Genomic DNA, 21,828 nt, shown 5'->3' with positions numbered 1-21,828 from the left:
TTAGCCAGCGGTCGGTTGCCTTCTTAGAGTATATGCTCTAAGGTTGTCTTGACGACGCATCAAGCCACTCCTCCCCAGCTATGGGATCGGGATCTACTCTACGGGAAGCGGATATGAGTTGAATTCACCTCCGGTTTCCTCTCTTTTGTTTATCTTTTGTAAAACAAAGATGGCGGCGCCCATGAAAGATAAAGAGGCATATCAGAGACTGAACTATCTCTATCAGGTAATTAATTAATCTGTTAATCCAGCAATACGCGTCGCTGGTCAGTGGTTAGAAAGCGCCGATCTATAATCTCTGTGGGCGCTCAGCTTCGTCAAGTATAAATGTATGTTAATGTTTGATAGATCGAAACGTATGCAATCTGTCTTGATATGATTAGACTGCTGTTTTCAGTGGTGTAAAGTAACTAAGTACATGTATTACATTTAAGTACTGTGCTTAAGTACGGTGTTGAGGTACTTTTATGTTTACTAAAGTGTATTATTTGTAATACTTAATACTTCTACTCTGTAGTTTTTACTCCACTAGGCCTAAAATTACTTGAAAACTTGCAACACCCTGACTGATACCGAGCCCTTAGCCTCTCTGACTTACTTTAGTCTATATATTATGAAACACACATTAACCACTTTAGCCCTATTTTTTGTGAGCTTGTAAACCTATATTTTCGATATTTTCAAACATTTTAGTACTTTTACTTTTGCTACTTTTGGTATATTTTGATGGATCATCAAGGCCTGGCTGCCAAAATAACATTTTAGTAGAGGAACTGTACAGCTCTGGTCCATAGCTCTAATGCGTTTTGCAACGCATTAGAGCTATGGACCAGAGCTAAGGAACTGTAGATTTAGTCGACTGAAATCTTAGGATATTTAGTTGACTAAAACTAGACTAAAAGTAAAACATGTTCAGGTGACTAAAATATGACTAAAACCCGAACACAATTGTATTCAAAAGACGTATTGAGTAAACTAAATCAAAACTTCCTGTGAAAAATCACCACGGCCCGCTGCAGGCTGCCCACTGCGTTCTGGCCCAGAACCCGGACAACGTGGAGCTGGCCCGCTTCTACTGTTTCACCCAGAAGACCATCGCAAGACGTCTGGTGCTCAGACAGTAAGTCCATCGATTGTTCTGTGTGTTCGATTGGTTTTATTATGGATGAGGACGACAGCAAGTAACATGTTTTAAATGCAGCTGTTGTTCTTGTTGACCCATAATTAAGTATTTGGAGATGTATCTAAATATATCTAAATATATATAATATTGTTTGTCCCAGGAACTGCCTTAGCCTCACAGTGGCCAGACACGAATCTGCCGGTGGTACACAAGAGCATAAAAAGTAGCAGATCTGCAAGCTTGAAGCGCAGAGCCCTGCAAATTGACGTGTTTTGAGCTTGTAGATCTGCTACTTTTGAATTAGAATTGTGAAAAAGTAAGTGTTGGACATATGAGGTTTCCACCCGACAGAGACGATATACTAAATCTAGTGATGAAGGTAATGGTTGTCTATTATTGGCACAGGATTTACAGCAGTTTTGAAAGATATTAATAGTCTTGACTGGAGGTGCATTATTTTATATTAATATGTCTGGTAAACACCGCTGTTTGGGACAGAGGGCGTGAGTGAGTTTAAAGGGGCATGAAAACCCAGGGAAAACGTAGTTTTTACTACAGCAGGCAGGGTAAAACATGGTAGGCTAGTGAACAACACAGCTGCACAAATGTCAATGTGCAAGCATTAAATGGTAGTCGGCAGTATTGTCAGTGATTGCACATTGCCGGGCACAACGAAATCTAACACACACCCATTATGAATTTGTTTAGGTACAGAGTGGTGTAATAAAAGTCAGTCTATGTAGTCTGTCATGTTTTAAATCTGCTGTAGTTTTTAACCTGAACATGAAAGCAAAACTACAAAATGAGCCTAGAGTCTCATCCTCCTTTAAACCCATATGTTTTTCCTGTCTGTTCATTGTGTTTCTCATCAGAGACCCTTCGGTGAAGAGAACCTTATGCAAGAAGTGCTGCTTGTTGCTTGTGCCGGGTGTAACTGCCACGACAAGACAGAAAAGTAAGTCATAATAAATGTAATTAGCCCTTTGCTAAGTCCCTCTCCAACCTGTCCTTGTCCAATAGGCACGTTTTGCAGCGAGGAGACAGGGCAAGATGTCCTTCTCCCCCATACAGTTTCCAGACCTGAGCCGACAGCCGCGGCCGTGTTCTGCTGTCGGCCAGCATCTTTTCCGGGTTTTTAGACAGCTGGTGGATGGAAAAGAAGCTCCACCCACGCGGCTGAATGCCGCTGGGGCAAGCGTTTCCGGGAATCTGGCCGTCGTGGCATTCAGCCGCGTGGGTGGAGCTTAATTTCCATCCACCAGCTGTCTAAAATATATAGTATATATGCATATAAATGATGGGATTTCTCCATATAAGTAATCGATCATTTCAGTAGCAAGAGCATCAAGATGTCTTCTAAATCTAGACAACCAGGCCTGCAGTAGGATATGCACTGGACAAATTTGCATGACATTATTTAAATAAACTATAAATACGAGGAAATGACAGAGGGAGAAATCAACTTTTAATGTTTTCATGTTGTACGGTAAGACTACGGTCTAGTATTATTGCCATCACCTGGGTGGGTCAGTCATGTAACTTTCTCGACGTTAAGCCGTTTATATGTTCAACAACACAGCCATGCAAAATAGCATTGACAGCTATGAGGTGGCGATAGCTTGACCTGCATAGCAACAGTTGCTAAACTATTTGGATTGGCATTGGACAATCACTTTTTGAGGTGGGATTTAGCAAAGGGCTAATTCCTTCTTAGTCTTTTGGCTAATGTTGATGATGCTGGGGTAACGAGTTTAGATTTAGCCTTTTTAGATGACTGTTTTTTTTTTCATTGTCCCACAAGGGAAAAAAGGAAAGACTGGCTTCACCGTGTCGAGGTGTCTGAGCTGTGGCCACAGCAAGAAGCTGTTGAACGATCCTGAACATGTGCTGTGGGTGGATCGACCCGAGGCCCAGCAGGAGAGCCAGAACCCCACACAGCGACCTGAGGGCCAGCACGAGACCCCCACACCGTCAGGTGAGAAATGACAACTATCGTTGTTATCGTGATGACAATAATTGTCTTGCCGATATTTAAATGTATCGTGAAATTGTCCTCCGTCATATAAATTAGCTTTTGTTGAGCTGCAAATTCAGTACCACTTAAACCCTAGTCTATACTTGATAAAACAGACCTGTAAAGAGCCCAATAACAAATGCACTTTTATTTCACTCTAGTCTACGCAACGGGATTTGCCAAAATAGCCATTGCAATGTGTTGTGATCTTGTAGATCTGCTATTTTTGCCATTGCTTATACTGTACCTGTAAACCAGTGATGTGACAATAAAGTTGATTCTTGATTATTTGTATTTATCTATTTTTTCTGATCAGTTATTAGTTTGGTCCTAATGTGTCATTGTCCCCCCCAGGCTCTGGTAAAGCACAGGCCAAGAAGAAGAACACCCTGGCCTCACAACAAAGCACTGTTGAGCCTTCTGGGAGCTAGCAGCAAATCTTAACGATGGAGTGCCGTGTTTATGAGGGGACAGTACTTCATGGATGGATGGAGTGCTGTGTTTATGAGGTGACCGTAGTGCATTACTAGACACCTTTGTGTGGTTATGTGCAATGATGTACAGGTATTCACTTTGTATGGTTTCTTCCTGGAGGCTGAAACCTTGACAGTCAAACATGCCAATGAAAAAACTGTGATATAGTGACATCACAATATCATCCCCTCCCCCTTTATCATACAACCACAGCTGTGGGTGCGGCTCCAGTTCAGGGGGATCACCACCCACCACGCATACTTAACGAACTGGTAGGCATGTCCACATAAAAGCGTCATTTTAACAAATACTGTACACTTTTTGTAAAAAACCTGATGATCATGTTTTAGGGTGGAAAAAGAATTACGGCACTCCATCTTTCACACCTGAAGGACTACCGGTGTGTTTATTAATTAATTTATGACAGTCATACAGTCTGCAGATGGATGTAAAAACGTGTAGCTCAGTGGTTGTCAAGGTGGGACCCAATTGGACTCTTACAGATATGTTATTGACACTTTGTTTCATTTGCCTGATTCTGCTGCTTAACAGAAGTTAATTTGTTTAGGCTTTTTTTTTTTTTTTTTTTTTACCCTCATTTCTTTCCTCACTAATTGTCCACTGTCACATGGGGGAGGTGTGTGGTGGCTGTGGCCTGCCTCACAACATGCTTGTGCCACTGTGAGAACGTAGCGAGCGTCTGTGTGGACGCTCACATAATTATCGTTCTCATGCTTGGTGTGAACAGGCTTTAACACTTTGAGACCTGAGGCTGATTCTAAAAATGTCTTCCAAATCCTTTAACAGTTTTCTGGAAAAACGTATGTTTCTACAGTATATCAGTAGAACCACACTAACATGTTCATTTTTGTTTACTGAGTGAAATTATATGGGTTACTAAATAAAGCTCAACAAGCAAACACTTTTTTTTTTTCATTGAACATTATTGAAGAAACATTTCAGGAAATGAAAAATAATATCAAATTTTCAATGGCATTGATTTATGGAATAACTAAAATATAAAACCTGAAAAGCAGATTTTGCTGGTTTCTGCAGGACAGCGACCATATGCAACTTGTCTTAACCCACACAATGTCCCTAAAAAAGAAAAACATGAATTCTGTTTAAAAAGAAAAAAAAAATGTCGGACGAAGCGTTTCACTTTTTCTTCTTGTCTCCTTGCTCTGCCTTTGGCACTCTGAAGCGTGTCTTCTGAGAATAAAGCAGGTTCTTCATAAAGATCCTTGGAATGTGACCCATATACAAGAATAGTGCCACGGTCATTCCTGGAAGGAAAGAAAGAAACACTCTTTACCAGTGGGAATTATACCTATTAACGCTTAACAGTTGCTACAGGTCACACGGATATATGTCCTTTATAACAGTGGTGTTCAAACCTTTTTTTCTAAATTGATGCTACCCCAAAAGATACAATTTTGAGGTGGGAATCCAGAACAGAAATTCTCAAGAAGAATTCAAAATAATTCAATCTGTATTTTATTTCTTTTTTTTTTTTTACTTCTGTGTTTTCTCTTTATAGATAAGCTGTGGAGTCTGCGGCCAAATACAGGACATGAAAAAGTTTCAGAACCACTGGTTTAAATTGTTTGTAATAGTGTACCCTGTGCAATTTGTGTTTACAAAGGCTAAGCGTTGAACAGAAATGTATTATCTCTATAAATATGTGCCAATGTTTAATACCAAAAACGGAATGAAATTACGAATCCCCATGAAGTAAATGTTCATGATGGGTGATGCACTTTACCAGTCAGAGGTCCGAGCCAGTAGACCAGTGCATACTGGCCCAAGGTGGAGCCGGAACACTGGAAGGTCATGGCGTACGCCAGGGCAGGGTTTATGTACGCTGATGTATATCCACTGGCTGCAAGACACAACAGGACAGGGACGTTACCTTGTTAATCATTCAGTGCTTCATTACAGTGGCTCAGGGGTAGAGTGGCCGGTAGAGCAGTCGGATGGGAACCATGCGGTTCCCAGTTTGATCCCGATCCGGGCTCCCCCAGAGTTGGTGTCGAAGTGTCCTTGAGCAAGACTCTGAACCTCTAATTGCTCCCGATGTGCAGGTTTGTGCCTTGCATGATTTCCTCCGCCATTGGTGTGTGAATGTGTGTGTGAATGGGTGAATGTAATGCACAATCTATGTCAAGCGCTTTGGATAAAAGCACTTTTTAAATGCACCATTTACATTTCAATGTAAATTGATATTTCTATGTATAGTCTCACTAGAAAACAAACTCGACTGTACAGTAGCCTACTAGTGGTGAAACATCTAGTGGTGATTGGTGAAACATCTGCTTTTTTGTTTAGACAGAAGTTATTTGACTTCCGTTTAGACAACGGAAGAAGTAGAATAACTTGTATAGAGATAGTGTATTAGTAAGTAAGTAAATTTTATTTATAGAGCACTTTTCAAAACAGTGTTACAAAGTGCTGTACAACAAGGTAAAACAATCATGTTAAAAATAGAAGGTAAAACAATGAAATGCAAATAAAACAGTAGAGATATATCAACAATAAGAGGTAAAACATTGAAAACATCATAAAATAAAGTGCTGACGAAATAAAAACGTTTTTAGCAAGTTCTTAAAACCGTCGACAGACTCTGCATTTTTTAGTACAAAGGGCAGGGCATTCCACAAAGTGGGGGCAACCACTGCAAATGCACGGTCATTAGTGTGTATTTTCTTAACCTCATTGTATATTATGGCATGGAAGTCTGAAAACTCACCTCTTCCGACTCCACCTTAGCCTGTACCACTTGCCGTAGCACTTGCCCTAGCCTCGACGACCTTGCAGGCGTATGCAAAGGCTAAACTTATATATATATATAACTTATATTATAGCATATTATATAGACACAGCATTCTATAGTATAGAGTATACTCATAGTTTCATTGGACAGATATTTGCGAACGCAGTGAGCACTAACTATGAGACCTAGCAGAACATGTCTGTCTGTCTGTGTGTGTCAAGCTGTAACACCACCCGCCCGCCACCAGAGGGCGCAGCTGTACACACAAAACACTTCTTAATCTTAAACCCTTAAAAAATACAAAAAATAACGTAAAAAAACTCTTAAAAAAGTACGTAATTTATTCTAATTGTTGTTATTGCAATTTACGAGCTGCGTTCACTTCCCGCGTTTGTGCATCTTACTTGTACTGTTAGACGGATAGGATAGGTTAGGTTCTTAGCTTACTTATGATCCTTGATGACTATTTCTATGCATTTAATGTATTACCATGTGTTGTTCTTGCTTACTGTAAATCACTCTGGATTAAGAGCGTCTGCTATATGCCTAAATTGTATGGCTACTTATAATTGTACAACAAAGTGTGGCTTCAATTCAGCATTGCATTGCAGCAGGTACATAGTAAAAGTTATTCTTTACAGCTTATTTTGTGTTCAAGATTTAAACCATCTAGACAGGCTATTTCCGCCATTTCTGAACAACAAGGTTTTCTTTAGCTAGTTTAGGACTCACCAGAATGGGACATGAAGGTGAGCAGGACAGCAGCCACAGGCACCTGGATCAGAGCTGACCTGCAGAACCACAACTAGAATCAACTTTATTGTCACATCACAGGTTTATATAGTGTGTTATATTGTGGGGGTCACGACCAGTGGTCCGGGGACCACCAGTGGTCCTTCAGGGGCTTCCAGGTGGTCTCCAGCTTAATGATAGAGAGTTTGCCTGTTATCTCTCCTATGGTACCAACATCAAATCAATACAGCATGGAATTGTGGACAAAATCTTATCCAACAACATCAAAATATTCTTTAGTTTTGGATCAGCGAGGCGTAATCTCGTCAGATGGTGGTCCGTGGCTCAAATGCCTCAGACTCAGGTGGACCAGGTAGAAGCCCAGCGCACAGATAAACATACCTGCGCCTCAGACTCAGGTGGACCAGGTAGAAGCCCAGAGCACAGATAAACATACCTGCGCCTCAGACTCAGGTGGACCAGGTAGAAGCCCAGAGCACAGATAAACATACCTGCGCCTCAGACTCAGGTGGACCAGGTAGAAGCCCAGAGCACAGATAAAGTCATACCTGCGCCTCAGACTCAGGTGGACCAGGTAGAAGCCCAGAGCCCAGATAAACATACCTGCGCCTCAGACTCAGGTGGACCAGGTAGAAGCCCAGAGCACAGATAAACTCGGTGAAGAAGCCCTGCGCTGGGGACACCAGCAGAGACGAGCTGCATGAGCTGGACATCAGGTTCTTGATCAAGTGCATGTCGGTCAGCTCCATGCGCCAGTAGTACCCCGCTGCCAGCAGGCCCCCATGGGCCCCTACAGGAAGGAACAGGGGTGGAACCATAGATAGAGTAATAAAAGGATAGAGGCCGAACCGGAGCGAAAGCACAACCGCCCCCCGCTATTCATTTCGATGGAAGTTGCTCAGTGGCGTTTTGAAGCCTCCGGAAAAACCATCTACTTTTGCAATATGGGCACCAAATTTTGGTATTTACTATCTTTAATTCCACTGTTCACTACTTTCACTTATACTCCACTATACATCTCAGAGTCAAATATTGTACCTTTACACCACTACAATTATTTGAAAGCTTTACTACTGATTATTATTGCAGCAGCAAAAGATGCATTAATCACTTCAGCCCAATACATTTCTGCCATTTGAATATAGCCGATCTACAAGCTCAAACATTTTATACATTGTGAAATGGGACATTCTTTTGGTACTTTAAGTACATTTTGATACCAATAATACATTATACCTTTGTACTTGGCCTACCTGTCCTGATGACGACTCCTTTGTGAGTGGAAACATGTTGGCTTGATTTTATATCCACCCTCTCTCTCCGTTACTTTTAGTGGTAACTAAAAAACGATTTTTTTCTTAAGTAAAACTTATGAGTACTTTTTCCACCACTGGTGTATAGTACTTTGCAGCCATACCTAGGAACTGAGCAGCCAGGGCCAGCACGGTGGTGGGCAGCGTGGCTCCCTCATCCAGAGACAGGAACCTTAAAATCACAATCAACAAGTTTACAGGTGTGAAGAATTGGGTGAAATTCTATTCTTTGCATGCTCCAACATTCGTAATTTAGTAGAGTCCAGAGAGGGGGAGAGCAAGGGGAAAACGAGATGATGAGATGATGATGAGATATACTTTATTGTCCCACGAGGGGAAATTTGTCTTGGGCAAAAGTGCAGTAGTACATGACGCTTTTTAAAACAGACAGACAATACACAGTAGACAATACACAATAGCAGCAATGTACAGTATCACAAGAGTATCACAAGAACGGTGCAAAATTGCAATCAGAGGAGGTATATAAATATAAAGTACTAGAGTGTTCACAGTTTATAGTATCACAGGTATAAGTGCATTAACTAACTGATGAAGGTCAAAACAGGAAAGAAACGGGTCAAAAGAAGAATTGATATATGTACATTTGTACATAGCATAGCATAAAAACTAGCAGGTATGTACATGAGTTTAGACATATGAGGTGAGCTGTGTGTTGGCTACATGTACATGAGGTTAGACAGGTTTAAAAAGATGGCAGCAGGTGCAGTACATGAGGTACAGCACTACAGCGGTATAATAACACAACCTTTTCATTTCAAGGACCTCCAGCTGATACTTATCTAAATCTCCGAGAGCCCAATCTGCACTGTAAAATCGTCCATGCTAATGTAAAATCCTCCATGCTAATGTAACTGTGACAGTGTGCAAAATTAATTTTAATTACATTTGCACACTGTCACATAAGGGTCCATTTGGTTTCCAATTCCAACTATCAATCATTTTAGCCTGGGACCCCCTGGAACCCCTTCAAGGACCCCTGCGTGGTTTCTGACTATACTCGTGACTGACCGGACCAGTGTAATAACACTACAAATCCTGAACCTATGAACCTATGAGGCGTCAGACCAGACCCCACTTTGAGAAAATAAAGAAGGTAAAAACCTGAGCAGGGCCATGCCGGGGTTCCCCGCCCCGCCGCCACAGACCACGCCATGGCTCAGCAGCACCAGGAACAGCATGGTGACGGTAACGTCGGGGCCTAGACCCCCGGCCCACTGGCCCACCTCCACGATGGTCTGCACCTAAAAACAAACATAACAGCATGGTTTTGGTGACTTCGGCCCCCCCGTCCCACTGGCCCACCTCCACGATGGTCTGCACCTAAAAACAAACATAACAGCATGGTTTTGGTGACGTCGGGGCCCCCCGTCCCACTGGCCCACCTCCACGATGGTCTGCACCTAAAAACAAACATGGCTAAATTCTCCTTCTACAGCACTGCCACCCAAGTGTGTAATGACCCCTTCCCTAAAAAAATGGCATTCTTTAAAACGGGCCTGAACGTCCACCTTAATGATCACTTCTCCCTTAGACAGGTGATCACCCCCCTCTTTACAACCACCTTTTTTCTTCCACTCTACATATCGTTTTTAATTTTTGTGATGATTTTGTTATTTTATTGTTGTATATGTTATTTATTTCTGTTGCTGTTTTTACATTTCTGTCTAATAAAGTACCAAATTAAATCAATCAAACCTCCAGCCAGCACGCCGCCAGCACCAGCGACCCAGACAGCTCGGAGAGGAAGCCCAGGCGAGGCCATTTCCTCAGCAGTGCTCTGACCGAGAGCCCCACGGCCAGCACGGTCAGGAAGTACCCGATGGACGCGTTGAGGCCAGACATGACGTACTTGTCCACGGGGGAGGGAGAGGAGGACGATGATGGCTTAACCTTCGTTGGTTGGGAAGAGGATGATGGCTTAACCTTCGTTGTTTGGGAAGAGGAAGATGGCTTAACCTTCGTTGGTTGGGAAGAGGAAGATGGCTTAACCTTCGTTGGTTGGGAAGAGGAAGATGGCTTAACCTTCGTTGGTTGGGAAGAGGAAGATGGCTTAACCTTCGTTCGTTGGGAAAAGACAAGGTAGAAACGACTGAATGAATGAGTGTGTAAACTCTCTCTCTCTCTCTCTCTCTCTCTCTCTCTCTCTCTCTACTCTCGGTCTGACAACGTGGCGTATGGCCGACAGAGACACGTCTTATCTATCAGGGGGAAAATGCCACGCTTTTTTGTCCCACAGCACCTGCCAAAATACACACTGACTGGCTCTCTCTTTTCAAGGTCAGGTCAGATAATTGGCCTTGGTTGTTGTTGCCGGGCGGGGGGGGCAACATGCAGGCAGTGGTGTAGTAAGGGGTCACGCATGCGCACACACACACACACACACACACACACACACACACACACACACACACACACACACACACACACACGTTGTGTACTTAGGTCATTACTGTATTCTGCATATCTTGTCAAATGTGAAGTAAGCAGGGGAGAGCAATGATCAGTGTAGAGTTATAACCACTTTAATGTTGATTCTACAAATTCCTTCTAAATCAGTAGTTCTCACACTTTCAAGATATATATATATATTCTTTTCAAAAATAGCATGTTATACATACATATCTGCTATTTTTGAATAGCCAACGCAAAAAAACTAAAATGACAGATGCTTTCCCGGTTTTAATGGGTTCACAAACCATTTCCAATATAGAAAAAAAATAAGAAATAAAGACACATGTATAGAATCACGGTCAAACACCCAGCAAACGTCGCTGTACCAACGTCGGGTCCATCAGGTCCAAATTCATGTCAGATCCTATCTAGGTGAGACATGACCTTTGACACAATCTAAAATATAAATACAGTCAAAATACAACCACCCCAATTGCATGGACACATTTTTAATTTACATTAAACAATGGGTAAAAGTTTTTAATTTCCAATTTAGGTCCCTCAAAAATCCTACATGAAAATGCCCCCAACCACGCTTATTGTATGTGAGTGTCAATGCGAGGGCCACACTGCTTTTTCAAAGCATTTCAGAACTCGTTTTACTTTGACGCTCTCCGCCACTGTTTTCACAAGCAAAGCCGGTCAGTCGGGTTGACACTAGTCACATCCAATGGCAAGGAGATTAAAAAACATGTCGTAACTTTTACTGGTCCCTCTGGGGGGGCGAAGAAGCCACAGTTGCTTCATTGACAAGCGATGAGTGTTTACCTCAGACTTGGGTCTTGGTCTTGGATTGTTGGTTCTTAATGCCTCCTCGTTGAGGTGCATCTCCTCGAGCACTCCATTGATGATATCCACGAACGACATCTTGGAAGCGACAGAAATCACGTCAGACAAATGGTTTCTTTCCTCACCTGATAACTCACCTGGTAACCCCTGCAGGACACCAGCATGCTAGAATGGGGGCGGGGTTAGATATAGGCGGGGCTGGACACCTGACTGCCACCCCGACCCGATCGGTGTTGATTTTGACAGCACATCTTTATTTAGTTTAGGTCTTTTGAATACAATTCCATTTAGTTCATATTTTAGTCAACTAAAGTGTTTAGTGTTTTTTTGTTTTTGTTTTTTTTAAATAATTTTTATCCCATGATTTTGCAACCCATTTTTTTCACCCAGTGTCAATAAGCCTATCTCACAGAATTTCCCCGCCCCCCTAAATACGCCCCCTTTCGGGGTTAGTGGTGATAGCGTGACGTCACTCCATAGACACTACATGTTAACCGAGGTAATTTAAGAAGTCTACAACTTTTGTTTTCTCAAGGTAAGGTTTGTTCTATCTGTTCGACCTGATTTACCATCTTGTTTGCTTCATAATAATATTGGTCTGTCACATTTTTACATTAGAAAATGTACTTAGATTCTCCAGAGAAAAAAACGTGTAAATGCTCATGTTAAAGACACCACTATTTACCGGAAGTGGGCGTGGAAAGCGGGCTGTGAGATAGGCCTATTATCTAATGTAATCCTGGACGCTACACTTCCTCTGCCAACCTGGGGGGGCAGCGGACTGACCTCATGCATCCTTCTATGCGTCCAAGCTGCTTCTTTTCACCTGACAGGGGGGAATTTCCCCGGCCGGACGTAGCACGTGGAAGGAACACGTTTTTCCGACCAGTTCCTTTCCCCTCCATCGGGCGCCCCGGCTGGCCAGGGGGAGGTAGTTTAGAGACCAGGATTACTGCATGTTTTTGTGAGGTATACCTACCCTAGGGGACACGGGGAGAACATGCAAACTCCACACAGAAAGGCCCTTTCGCCAACCCCGCCTTGTGTATGGGCACTGATGATGCGGAGGAGAGGACACGCCCCCAGCACCCACAGCGCCCCCTGCAGGAATTGAACCCAGGACCTTCTAGCTGTGAGGCGACAGCACTACCAACTTTGCCACCGTGCCCCTCTAAAGTGTTTAGTGTTGTTGGTTTAGGTTTATAGCAGATCTACAAGCTCATAGCGCGGCACCGAGTGCCGCGCTATGAACTTGTAGGTCTGCTATAAACCTACTAAATATCGTTAAGATTTTATTCAACTAAATCTGCAGTTGATTTTGTCGGCTAAAATGTATTTTGGCCGGTCTTGGCTGGAAACAAGTTCTTGAGCTTAGCCCAGATACCCTGGGTAAATATAGTAGTCATTGTCTCCACCAGGCCGAAGGCATGGGGAGAGAGTATGTTTTGCACTCCGTCCGTGTGTGTGTGTGTCCGTCCGTCCTTCCTTCCGTCCGTCTGTGTACAGCTAATCTCCGCCACCGTTAACCCGGACGATGCCAAACTTTGCACACACACTCCCTGGATGCCAACGATGAACCTCTGCCCCACATTTTCCAGAACGGCCTGTTATAGCGCCACCAGGAGGCCGACTTTTGTAAAACAAATTTTTTGATATTACCTCCATATTTTGTCCAAAAATCCAGCAAATCGTTACACAGTATCTCTATAGTCATGTGATCAAGACAGATCTGTCCGATATTGCTTATTCCATCCTGATTGGCTAACAGTGACTTTCAAAATTTGCAGGATTGGCCCCGATTTGAACAAAAAGCCTCAAATCATGAACGCAGCGTGCAATTTACATGAAATCTTTCACAGACGTTCCTACTAGGCTGAGGAATATATCCCACCTTTTCACATTGGCCTGTTATAGCGCCACCAACAGGTGAATTTTTGCAAAACACATTTTTGGAACAAAATGCCTCAAATCATCCAATTGCCATCCAAGTCGTAAGAAGAAATTGTACCCTTTTCACATTGGCCTATTATAGCGCCACCAGGAGGCCACAACCTGACCTGCCCTGGTGGAGACCTGTGCCCCGAGGGGCACTTTTTCTAGTTTAATTTCATTTAATTTCAAGCCATAACCTGACTCCGCCAGATGGGGCAGCAGAGAGTACACTGGGTTGGCCTGAGAGTTCCCAGATGGGAGCAGGAGGGGGGAACCCAGTGTACTCTCTGCTGCCCCATCTGGCGGAGTCAGGTTAGTCAAGCCAACCCCCAACCCCACCCTTTGACCCTCATCCAAGCCGGGGTTTGTCTGCAACCGAGGTTAACCCAATCCTAGCCATTCACCCAAACCACAGTACATAACATGTCCAGCACCTTAGAGTAAACCACAGTACATAACATGTCCAGCACCTTAGAGTAAACCACAGTACATAACATGTACAGCACCTTAGAGTAAACCACAGTACATAACATGTACAGCACCTTAGAGTAAACCACAGTACATAACATGTCCAGCACCTTAGAGTAAACCACAGTACATAACATGTCCAGCACCTTAGAGTAAACCACAGTACATAACATGTACAGCACCTTAGAGTAAACCACAGTACATAACATGTACAGCACCTTAGAGTAAACCACAGTACATAACATGTACAGCACCTTAGAGTAAACCACAGTACATAACATGTACAGCACCTTAGAGTAAACCACAGTACATAACATGTACAGCACCTTAGAGTAAACCACAGTACATAACATGCACAGCACCTTAGAGTAAACCACAGTACATAACATGTACAGCACCTTAGAGTAAACCACAGTACATAACATGTACAGCACCTTAGAGTAAACCACAGTACATAACATGTACAGCACCTTAGAGTAAACTAAATCTTGAGTGTTCGTTTAACACTGCAAGTGTGCAATTGGAACCAAATGGACCCACAAGGGTCAAGGATCCATGTACAGACCAGCAATGGGTCCATTTGGTTACAAATTATGGATAAATGAGCATTGAGGATTTTAACTGCACTACTACAGCAGAAATGTCTAACACACCTTGATCGCACTTGTCTCTCTCACATGCATAAGGTGTTCTCTTAACTGTCTCAGTGCCACAGGACGCCTTTGGACGCCTCCCCTTTATGTCCCAGGGTGCCATTGGCGCCTTTGGACGCCTTTTTTTTTTTTTTTTATCCATATTTTGAAAATTGCTCTAATCTGGTGTGCAGGTGATGACATGCACATGACATGCACAATATAATTACATTTTCTTTCTTTTATTTATAATGGGCTTCGGTGGCAACGAGGGCCAAAACTGGTGTCCACCAGGTGGCACTTTAACTTGATTTTAAAGATGAATTTTGTATTTGTATTGGTTATGCACTTTGGTAATGAGATCCAACCTATTAAAGCTCAGTGCGTGCCTCTCTGCGTCAGTGGGGCAGGGTCAGGGTGGTACACCAGCACCACCAGCTGGGGAATGTTGCATGTGTGTGTGTGGCAACAAGCCAGTCCCTAACAATGACATACTGTATGATATGCAGTATGTCATCACATCAACATTAACCAGCTGCAAATCCATCACCATCTCTATATGAAATCACATACAGTGTATCATATAGAGATGGTGAGGGATTTGCAGCTGATTAATCGCTTACATCAGCGATTCTCAACCTGTGGGCCACTATAGGCTGTGAGGATATTCCAAGAGGGCCTAGAAATAATTGGCAAAATACTATTATTTTCATTGAGATAACGATAACTTAACAACTTGGACCCCCCCGGCCCCCAGCATTGTGGGAGGAACATTAGCCAAAACTAGCCGATCTACAAGCTCAAAACGCAGTCCAAGTAGAACTCAGGTCTGTTTTTGATTGATTGATTGAAAATGTTATTAACAGTTTGCAGAATTACAGTACATTTCAAGCACAAACTCAATACAAAGGCTGTTAACTGTGAGTGGACGACCCAATTAAGCATTACACTTGTTTACAACAGGGTCCACCATCATCAAAACATTTAGAGACGTACAAATAGACACTTCTATATAGACAAAGAACAGAACAGGAATTCATCATAATGGAGGTAAAAAGGGAAAAGAAACATATACAGTGAGGGGAAAAGGGGGGGGGGGGGGGTTTCAGATTTTACGGGGGGCAGAGTCGAATTGCAGCCATCCGTAGGTGCCCTTTGAGGGCGGTTTTGAAGGAGTCAAGGGATTCGCATGTCTTAATGACTGTTGGTAGGGCGTTCCACATTTTGGTGGCATAGGAGCGAAAATAATTTAGTCCCTTGTTTGAGCCGAATCTGGGTTGTACATGGTTCGTTGCACTCCCTCTGGTGTTGTGGGTGTGGACTTCGTTAACATTAAGGAAGTATCTAGACAGGTACATGGGTATCTTGGTGGAGTATCGAATCTTGTGGACCAGACCCATTGCAAGATGCTGTACTCTGTCGCCAACCCTAAGCCATGCCAGTCTGTCAAAGTGGGCAGGGGTGAGGTGGGTTCGGGGGGTGAGGCCAAGTAGGAGCCTGACCAGTTTGTTTTGGGAAGTCTGGAGCCTATAGTTTTAAGGGCCTTTGAGGTGCTGTGGTACCAGGAGGTGCATGCATAGTCAAAGAAGCCTTGTACGAGGGCTCCTGTTAAGGTCTTCAAGGTGTTTTTGTCGACCAGTGAGGAGATCCTGTAAAGGAATCTTGTTCTTTGGTTGACTTTTTTGATTACGTTGGTGGCCATTTTATCACCGGAAAGATTAGCCTCCAGGATGGAACCTAGGTAGGTAATTTCATCTTTACGTGTGATAACATTGTCACCCACTCTAACCAAGAAGCCATTTGCCTTGCTGAGATTACAATTAGATCCAAAGAGAATGGATTTGTTTACTAAAGTAAAGTCTAAGTTGAAGTGGTTAGAGTATACTACGTTGGTTCCATTGATCCAAGCCGGATCAATGGAGAAATATTATGATTATTTTTCTTCGTCACTTCCAATATAGCCACATTCCTATTATGTAATAAACAATGTATGTTTATTAAAGAGCTGGAGAGACAGGGAGAGCCCTGTTACTGAACAAACACTCTATAGCAATAATAACCATGAGAATATAGAGCTATTTAAACCCTATTTTAACAAAGAAATATCACGTGTCGTGCAGCACCTTTAATTTGAGCTCCCTTCATTGGCACTGTTTCCATTACAACAGCAGGGTTCTAGGGTTCTCCTTAAAGGACCACTTCACCACTTTTCAACTTCTCTTCCTGTAATTGGTCCTAACTAATGTTCATGATAAAATACCACAATTTTTTCCTACTCAGAGTAGTGACATCATCGATGGTGAATCCAAGCTAATAGAAACGGCAGGCTTTCTTTTCCTGAAAAGTTGCATTGCAAAAGTTGAAGCCATCGTGCTCACGATAATAAAAATCTAAATATATTTTAAAACAAATCTTGTTTAAAAAAAATCTGCCTAATGATGATGTCACTGGTGGACGGGTGTCCGAACTGCTCAAAGCCCTCCTATGAGACACAGACTGAGTAGGAAAGAATGGTGGTGTTTTATCATGAACATTAGGAGCAATGAACATTAGTGAGGACCAATTATATGAAGAGAGGTTGAAAAGTGGTCCTTTAAGGTTTTGTGGCCTGATTCAGAAGTGTCCAATAAATAAATGACAGCTGCTTGTGGTTTGGAAATAATGCATTCAGATTGGTGCTGGCTACACAGTGCTGTGTTGCATCACTTGGGCAGACTGTACTGCATGCAATTACAACTCTGTGTAATGGTTGCGTGTCCCCACAGACCGCCCGCGAGACATACCCAGTGAATTAGGAGAGCGATGAACACGAGCGCCAGGGGCGTAAAGTATCTAGGTACAGGAGGTACTTTTACTACTCCACTTGTACTCCAAGAGATGAGTACTTTTCTACTCATATAAAATATTGTACTTTTACTCCACTACCATTATTTTATACTTTAGTTACTTAACTTATTTTTGATTGTTATTTCATTTCTGCCATTTAAAAATAGTCTACTATTTTCCAAAGATTTTTATGCATTTTATACATTTGAAAACTAATGAGTATATTACTTTCTACTTTTGGTCCTTTAAATACATTTTGATACCAATACTTTTGTACTTTTACTCAAGTACATTTTGAACTCCGGCCTTTTACTTGCAACAGAGTATTTCTACATTGACGTATTGATACTTTTACTTAAGTAATACATGCAAGTACTTTTTTCCCCAGCACTGACGAGCACGAACCACTCGCTTCCTCTGGCTTCCATTCCCTCCAAAGGTCCTGTCAGAGAGCCACTGCCAGCATAATCTGAGTTCCCAGAAGTTTTATTTTTCGCCACTAGAGGGGCGAACTGCCAGCAGGACTGTCCTGTCTGCCATCATACTTGTCACGGCCGTGTCCCTTCAGGCCAAGGCTCCATTACATGGTCCAGAGACCAGACACCATGAGGGGACGGAGCGACAGAGACGAGACGAGGCGAGGCTGGATCAGGCTCCGACGTGGGTGGAGGCGTCGCAGGCTTGCATGCCAAGCCTGCAAGGCCTCCACCCCCACATGGGAGCCACATGGCGAGCACCAGGGTTCTCTCGGCTGAGGCCCGGGAGTGTGTCGCCAAAGTCCCCCTCCCTGTCCCACGAGAAGCCACTGACATTCCCGAGCTTCTCTGTCCCATGCCAGTAGTACTGTTTTGGAAATAATATAATATTGTCAATTCGGGAAGATGAACGCACAAGTCCAAATTTATTTAGAAGAGTATCGAACAAGCCAACAGCATATTCCCCTAACAAGGCTTCAGCCTGGCATGTCCTTTCAGTCAGCCCATCTCCTTAAAAAGCTCCCCCAGACCCCCACATGTGTCTTCCAGTCACTTTATATCTATCTCATTTGTTTCTCAGCAGGACTTTACACAAAGGAGGCGTCATACCCCGTGACCAGGGCCAAGGGGGTGTCAGGTGGGGTGTGGCCCCCTATTATATCTCCTTATCAAAGGAGTGACACGTCGTCTGGCTACCAACAACAGTGGAGGGTGTGGAGTAAATGGAATGTAAGTATACAATTACATTTACAATCATGAAATTATAGCTAACTAGAAAAAGTGCCCCTCGGGGGAAAATGTTGTTGTGGCATTTCTTCCTCATGGTGGCGCTATAACAGGCCTTTGTGGAACAATTGGGGCAGAGGTTCGTTGTTGGCATCCAGTGAGTGTGAGTTTGGCATCAACCGGGCCAACGGTGCCGGAGATTAACTGTACACAGACGGACGGATACACACACACGGACGGAGTGCAAAACATACTCTCCCCATGCCTTTGGCCTGGTGGAGACAAATATTTGACAGTCAAATATTTGACGTCAGGAACTCCTGGAGGCCTCGAGTTGAGCCTTCCCTCGACGGCCAGCGTTTATTCACCCGAACAGTGGACTCTGTACAAATGCATGGGTCCGACTCCTCCAGGGTGGTCCGGCCTGCATGTCCCAGAGGAGACTGGCCCAAACTGAAACGGAGCCACAAGAACGCTACAGCCCACTGCTCAGCCGTGGGACCGAGAAGAGACATGCCCACACCTCCTCTGCACGCCACAAAGATCAGAGAGCAGAGCCCCATTCAGATCAATAAAAAGGACTTCCTTCCTTCATTGGAAAGAACTGGCCTTAGGGTGCATGGGGTCAACAGCCTCTTCTCTTCTCTGCCAGAATGGGCAGCAAATGTCCACATTCTCTTTATCATGACACGCAGCCCTGTTTCAAGCTACACTAGTCGTCTGCAGCTCTGGTAGACCCCCCTCCTCCCTCCGCCAGGAATCCCAGTCACATTCTGTGGTCTCTGGAGCAATAAGGGACACCGATGACGACTCCCACAAAACAACCACGTTTCCCAAAGTAGTAGAGCCACAACAAGTCATTATTACTGCAGAGGAGAATGTGCTTTCACCATAATCTAGTCAGAGGAATGTAAAAATTGTGCATGCCTCTGTAGATGTTTACATAGTGTAAACACAAAGTCCATTATGTGATCATGATGATGATATAGCGCTTGCTTACCAATAAGACGTGTGTGTTTTATGTAATACATCTCAATTGCATGTTGCTGTTTAAATGCAAATCCATTGCAAACATTTTTGAGGATTCTTCACACCAGTTGGGAATCAACTGTGTGTGTGTGTGTGTGTGTGTGTGTGTGTGTGTGTGTGTGTGTGTGTGTGTGTGTGTGTGTGTGTGTGTGTGTGTGTGTGTGTGTGTGTGTGTGTGTGTGTGTGTGTACTGTGAACAAGTTGGTACCTGATTCAAGTCGAGGCATTTATGGTAAGATCTAAAGCAAACTAATCTCAAAGTGGGGTCCCAGACTCCCAGCAAAAGTTTAACCACTTAAGCCTATAGGCCTATTGGGTAATTGATTTGAAAAGCTAATTTACAAGCTGTGTGTTGTATAATGCTGTGTGTGTTGTGTGAGCTTGTAGATCTGCTATTTTAAAAAAACATTTGAAGTATTTTAACAACACTAATCTTGTATGGGTGTTCCTTGCCTCGCGTAGAAAGACTTATCTGCCTTTGCCATGCAAATTGCCCCCTAGGCATAATATTCTCGCAGTGAGATTAGTATGGTTACGCGAGGCTAGGTGTTCCTGGCCCAAAAATATTTTCAGATACCTACCTAGGTTCCATCCTGGAGGCTAATCTTTGGTCGACAAAAAAATCTGAATCCCCCCCCCCCCCCCCCCTTTTCCCCTCACTGTATATGTTTCTTTTCCCTTTTTACCTCCATTATGATGAATTCCTGTTCTGTTCTTTGTCTATATAGAAGTGTCTATTTGTACGTCTCTAAATGTTTTGATGAATTGAACATGGTGGACCCTGTTGTAAACAAGTGTAATGCTTAATTGGGTCGTCCACTCAACAGCCTTTGTATTGAGTTTGTGCTTGAAATGTACTGTAATTCTGCAAACTGTTAATACAAATTTCAATCAATCAATCAATCAGATAGTATGAAAATGTTTGAGAGGTGTTGCTGTGATTTGCTAGGTGGTTGCCAGGCAACCGAGCCCTACGAGTTTCTAAAAAAAAAATTATACAGTCAAAACCATTGACTTTGTAAACATATTTGTATTGATAAATTATTTTAAAAAATTTAGTTAACCTCACAAAGCTAATAATAATTGATTTGGTCTAAGATAAAAGCAGCACAGCTTCTGCTAAGCTCATCATCTCTCTTCAAACATGTCCCAACTAAGGAAAACTAAAACCTATCTCGTCCTCCTGTAATAAAGTACAGTAGGCTAAATATCGCCATCCCACACTGCTAGGATACCGGTATGTATTATTATTACACAATTTTATTTTTGGGCAATGCTGTCATTGCTGTGTGTGGATAAATGTGATGTCTTGTTGCCTAACAACCATCTAGCGTCTAGCGGCTCTAGCCAATCCAGACCGTGACCGTCCCACCGGGCTATGGGATTTAAACTCCTCACTTCTGGCGGAAGTTGTGAAACGTCAGCATTCCCAGGCATAGGGTAAATTTAACCTCAAACAGTTACCTCAAGCACTTAAGTGTGCGTTCCTACCTTAGAGTTATTATATTGGTTCCTAACTTCCTACACATACAGTAAGACCACGTAAGCGTACGTAGTCCCAAAATGAAATACAAACACAGTGAAATAAATAACGACAATAAAAGTAATGTATTATTTAATGCATTCGGTTTTTGTAATTCATTAATTAAAATTTTTATTTATTATCATGATGGGTCCCAACTGCCCCCTGTATCTCCTCAAAATAAAATATTTTATTTCGTTTATTTCTCTATTTCATTTTGGTTTTGGTTATTATTTATTTCGGAGACCTTTGGGTATCGATTCTGAAATTTGCATTTTTGCATAGCTATGAATACGAAAGTCTAAGTCGGACTCAATCAAATAGGCTACAAATATTTATGATCTTGACCAAGGCTAAAATAACGGAACGTGTGTCATACAGAAATCTATTTAAAGGTAAAATATTTACCCGGTGCTTGATGCCTACCAATGTTGCCATGTCTGCTTATTGTAAGCGACTTCGGGCTTGGTTTTCTCCAAAGTTAACTTTTCTCCAAAGTTAACTAA

At 42.9% G+C, this 21,828-nt stretch overlaps 2 protein-coding genes across 2 annotated transcripts; one reads left to right on the top strand and one right to left on the bottom strand.

Annotated features, from left to right (window-relative positions):
• Positions 1–81: 81 nt before the first annotated feature.
• rpp21 (ribonuclease P subunit p21) lies at positions 82–4,701 on the top strand. Its single transcript, XM_079505883.1, has 5 exons — positions 82–226; positions 1,020–1,120; positions 1,996–2,078; positions 2,925–3,098; positions 3,492–4,701. Exons 1-5 carry the CDS (start codon positions 170–172, stop codon positions 3,566–3,568), a joined length of 492 nt encoding a protein of 163 aa, XP_079362009.1. The 5' UTR covers positions 82–169; the 3' UTR covers positions 3,569–4,701.
• On the bottom strand, positions 4,063–10,544 carry aqp12 (aquaporin 12). Its single transcript, XM_079505882.1, has 8 exons — positions 10,494–10,544; positions 10,167–10,394; positions 9,573–9,712; positions 8,555–8,622; positions 7,741–7,927; positions 7,117–7,175; positions 5,377–5,493; positions 4,063–4,897 (listed from the first exon to the last, which is right to left on the bottom strand). Exons 2-8 carry the CDS (start codon positions 10,311–10,313, stop codon positions 4,770–4,772), a joined length of 846 nt encoding a protein of 281 aa, XP_079362008.1. The 5' UTR covers positions 10,314–10,394; positions 10,494–10,544; the 3' UTR covers positions 4,063–4,769.
• Between the last annotated feature and the right edge of the window lie 11,284 nt (positions 10,545–21,828).

This window comes from Electrona antarctica (genome assembly GCF_951216825.1).
Source record: "Electrona antarctica genome assembly, chromosome: 7".
NCBI lineage: Eukaryota > Metazoa > Chordata > Actinopteri > Myctophiformes > Myctophidae > Electrona > Electrona antarctica.
Note: the sequence above shows the minus strand (reverse complement) of the source record. Positions and strands in the feature narration are given on the sequence as shown.

Coding starts and splice junctions, on each gene's coding strand:
- aqp12 (XM_079505882.1), bottom strand. CDS start 10,313: ATGTCTGGCCTCAACGCGTCCATCGGGTACTTCCTGACCGTGCTGGCC. Junction 7,176..7,740: donor CACCTGAGTCTGAGGCGCAG/GTATGTTTATCT, acceptor GTGGTTCTGCAG/GTCAGCTCTGATCCAGGTGC. Junction 4,898..5,376: donor CTGGCTCGGACCTCTGACTG/GTAAAGTGCATC, acceptor CTTTCCTTCCAG/GAATGACCGTGGCACTATTC.
- rpp21 (XM_079505883.1), top strand. CDS start 170: ATGGCGGCGCCCATGAAAGATAAAGAGGCATATCAGAGACTGAACTAT. Junction 1,121..1,995: donor AGACGTCTGGTGCTCAGACA/GTAAGTCCATCG, acceptor GTTTCTCATCAG/AGACCCTTCGGTGAAGAGAA. Junction 2,079..2,924: donor TGCCACGACAAGACAGAAAA/GTAAGTCATAAT, acceptor TTGTCCCACAAG/GGAAAAAAGGAAAGACTGGC.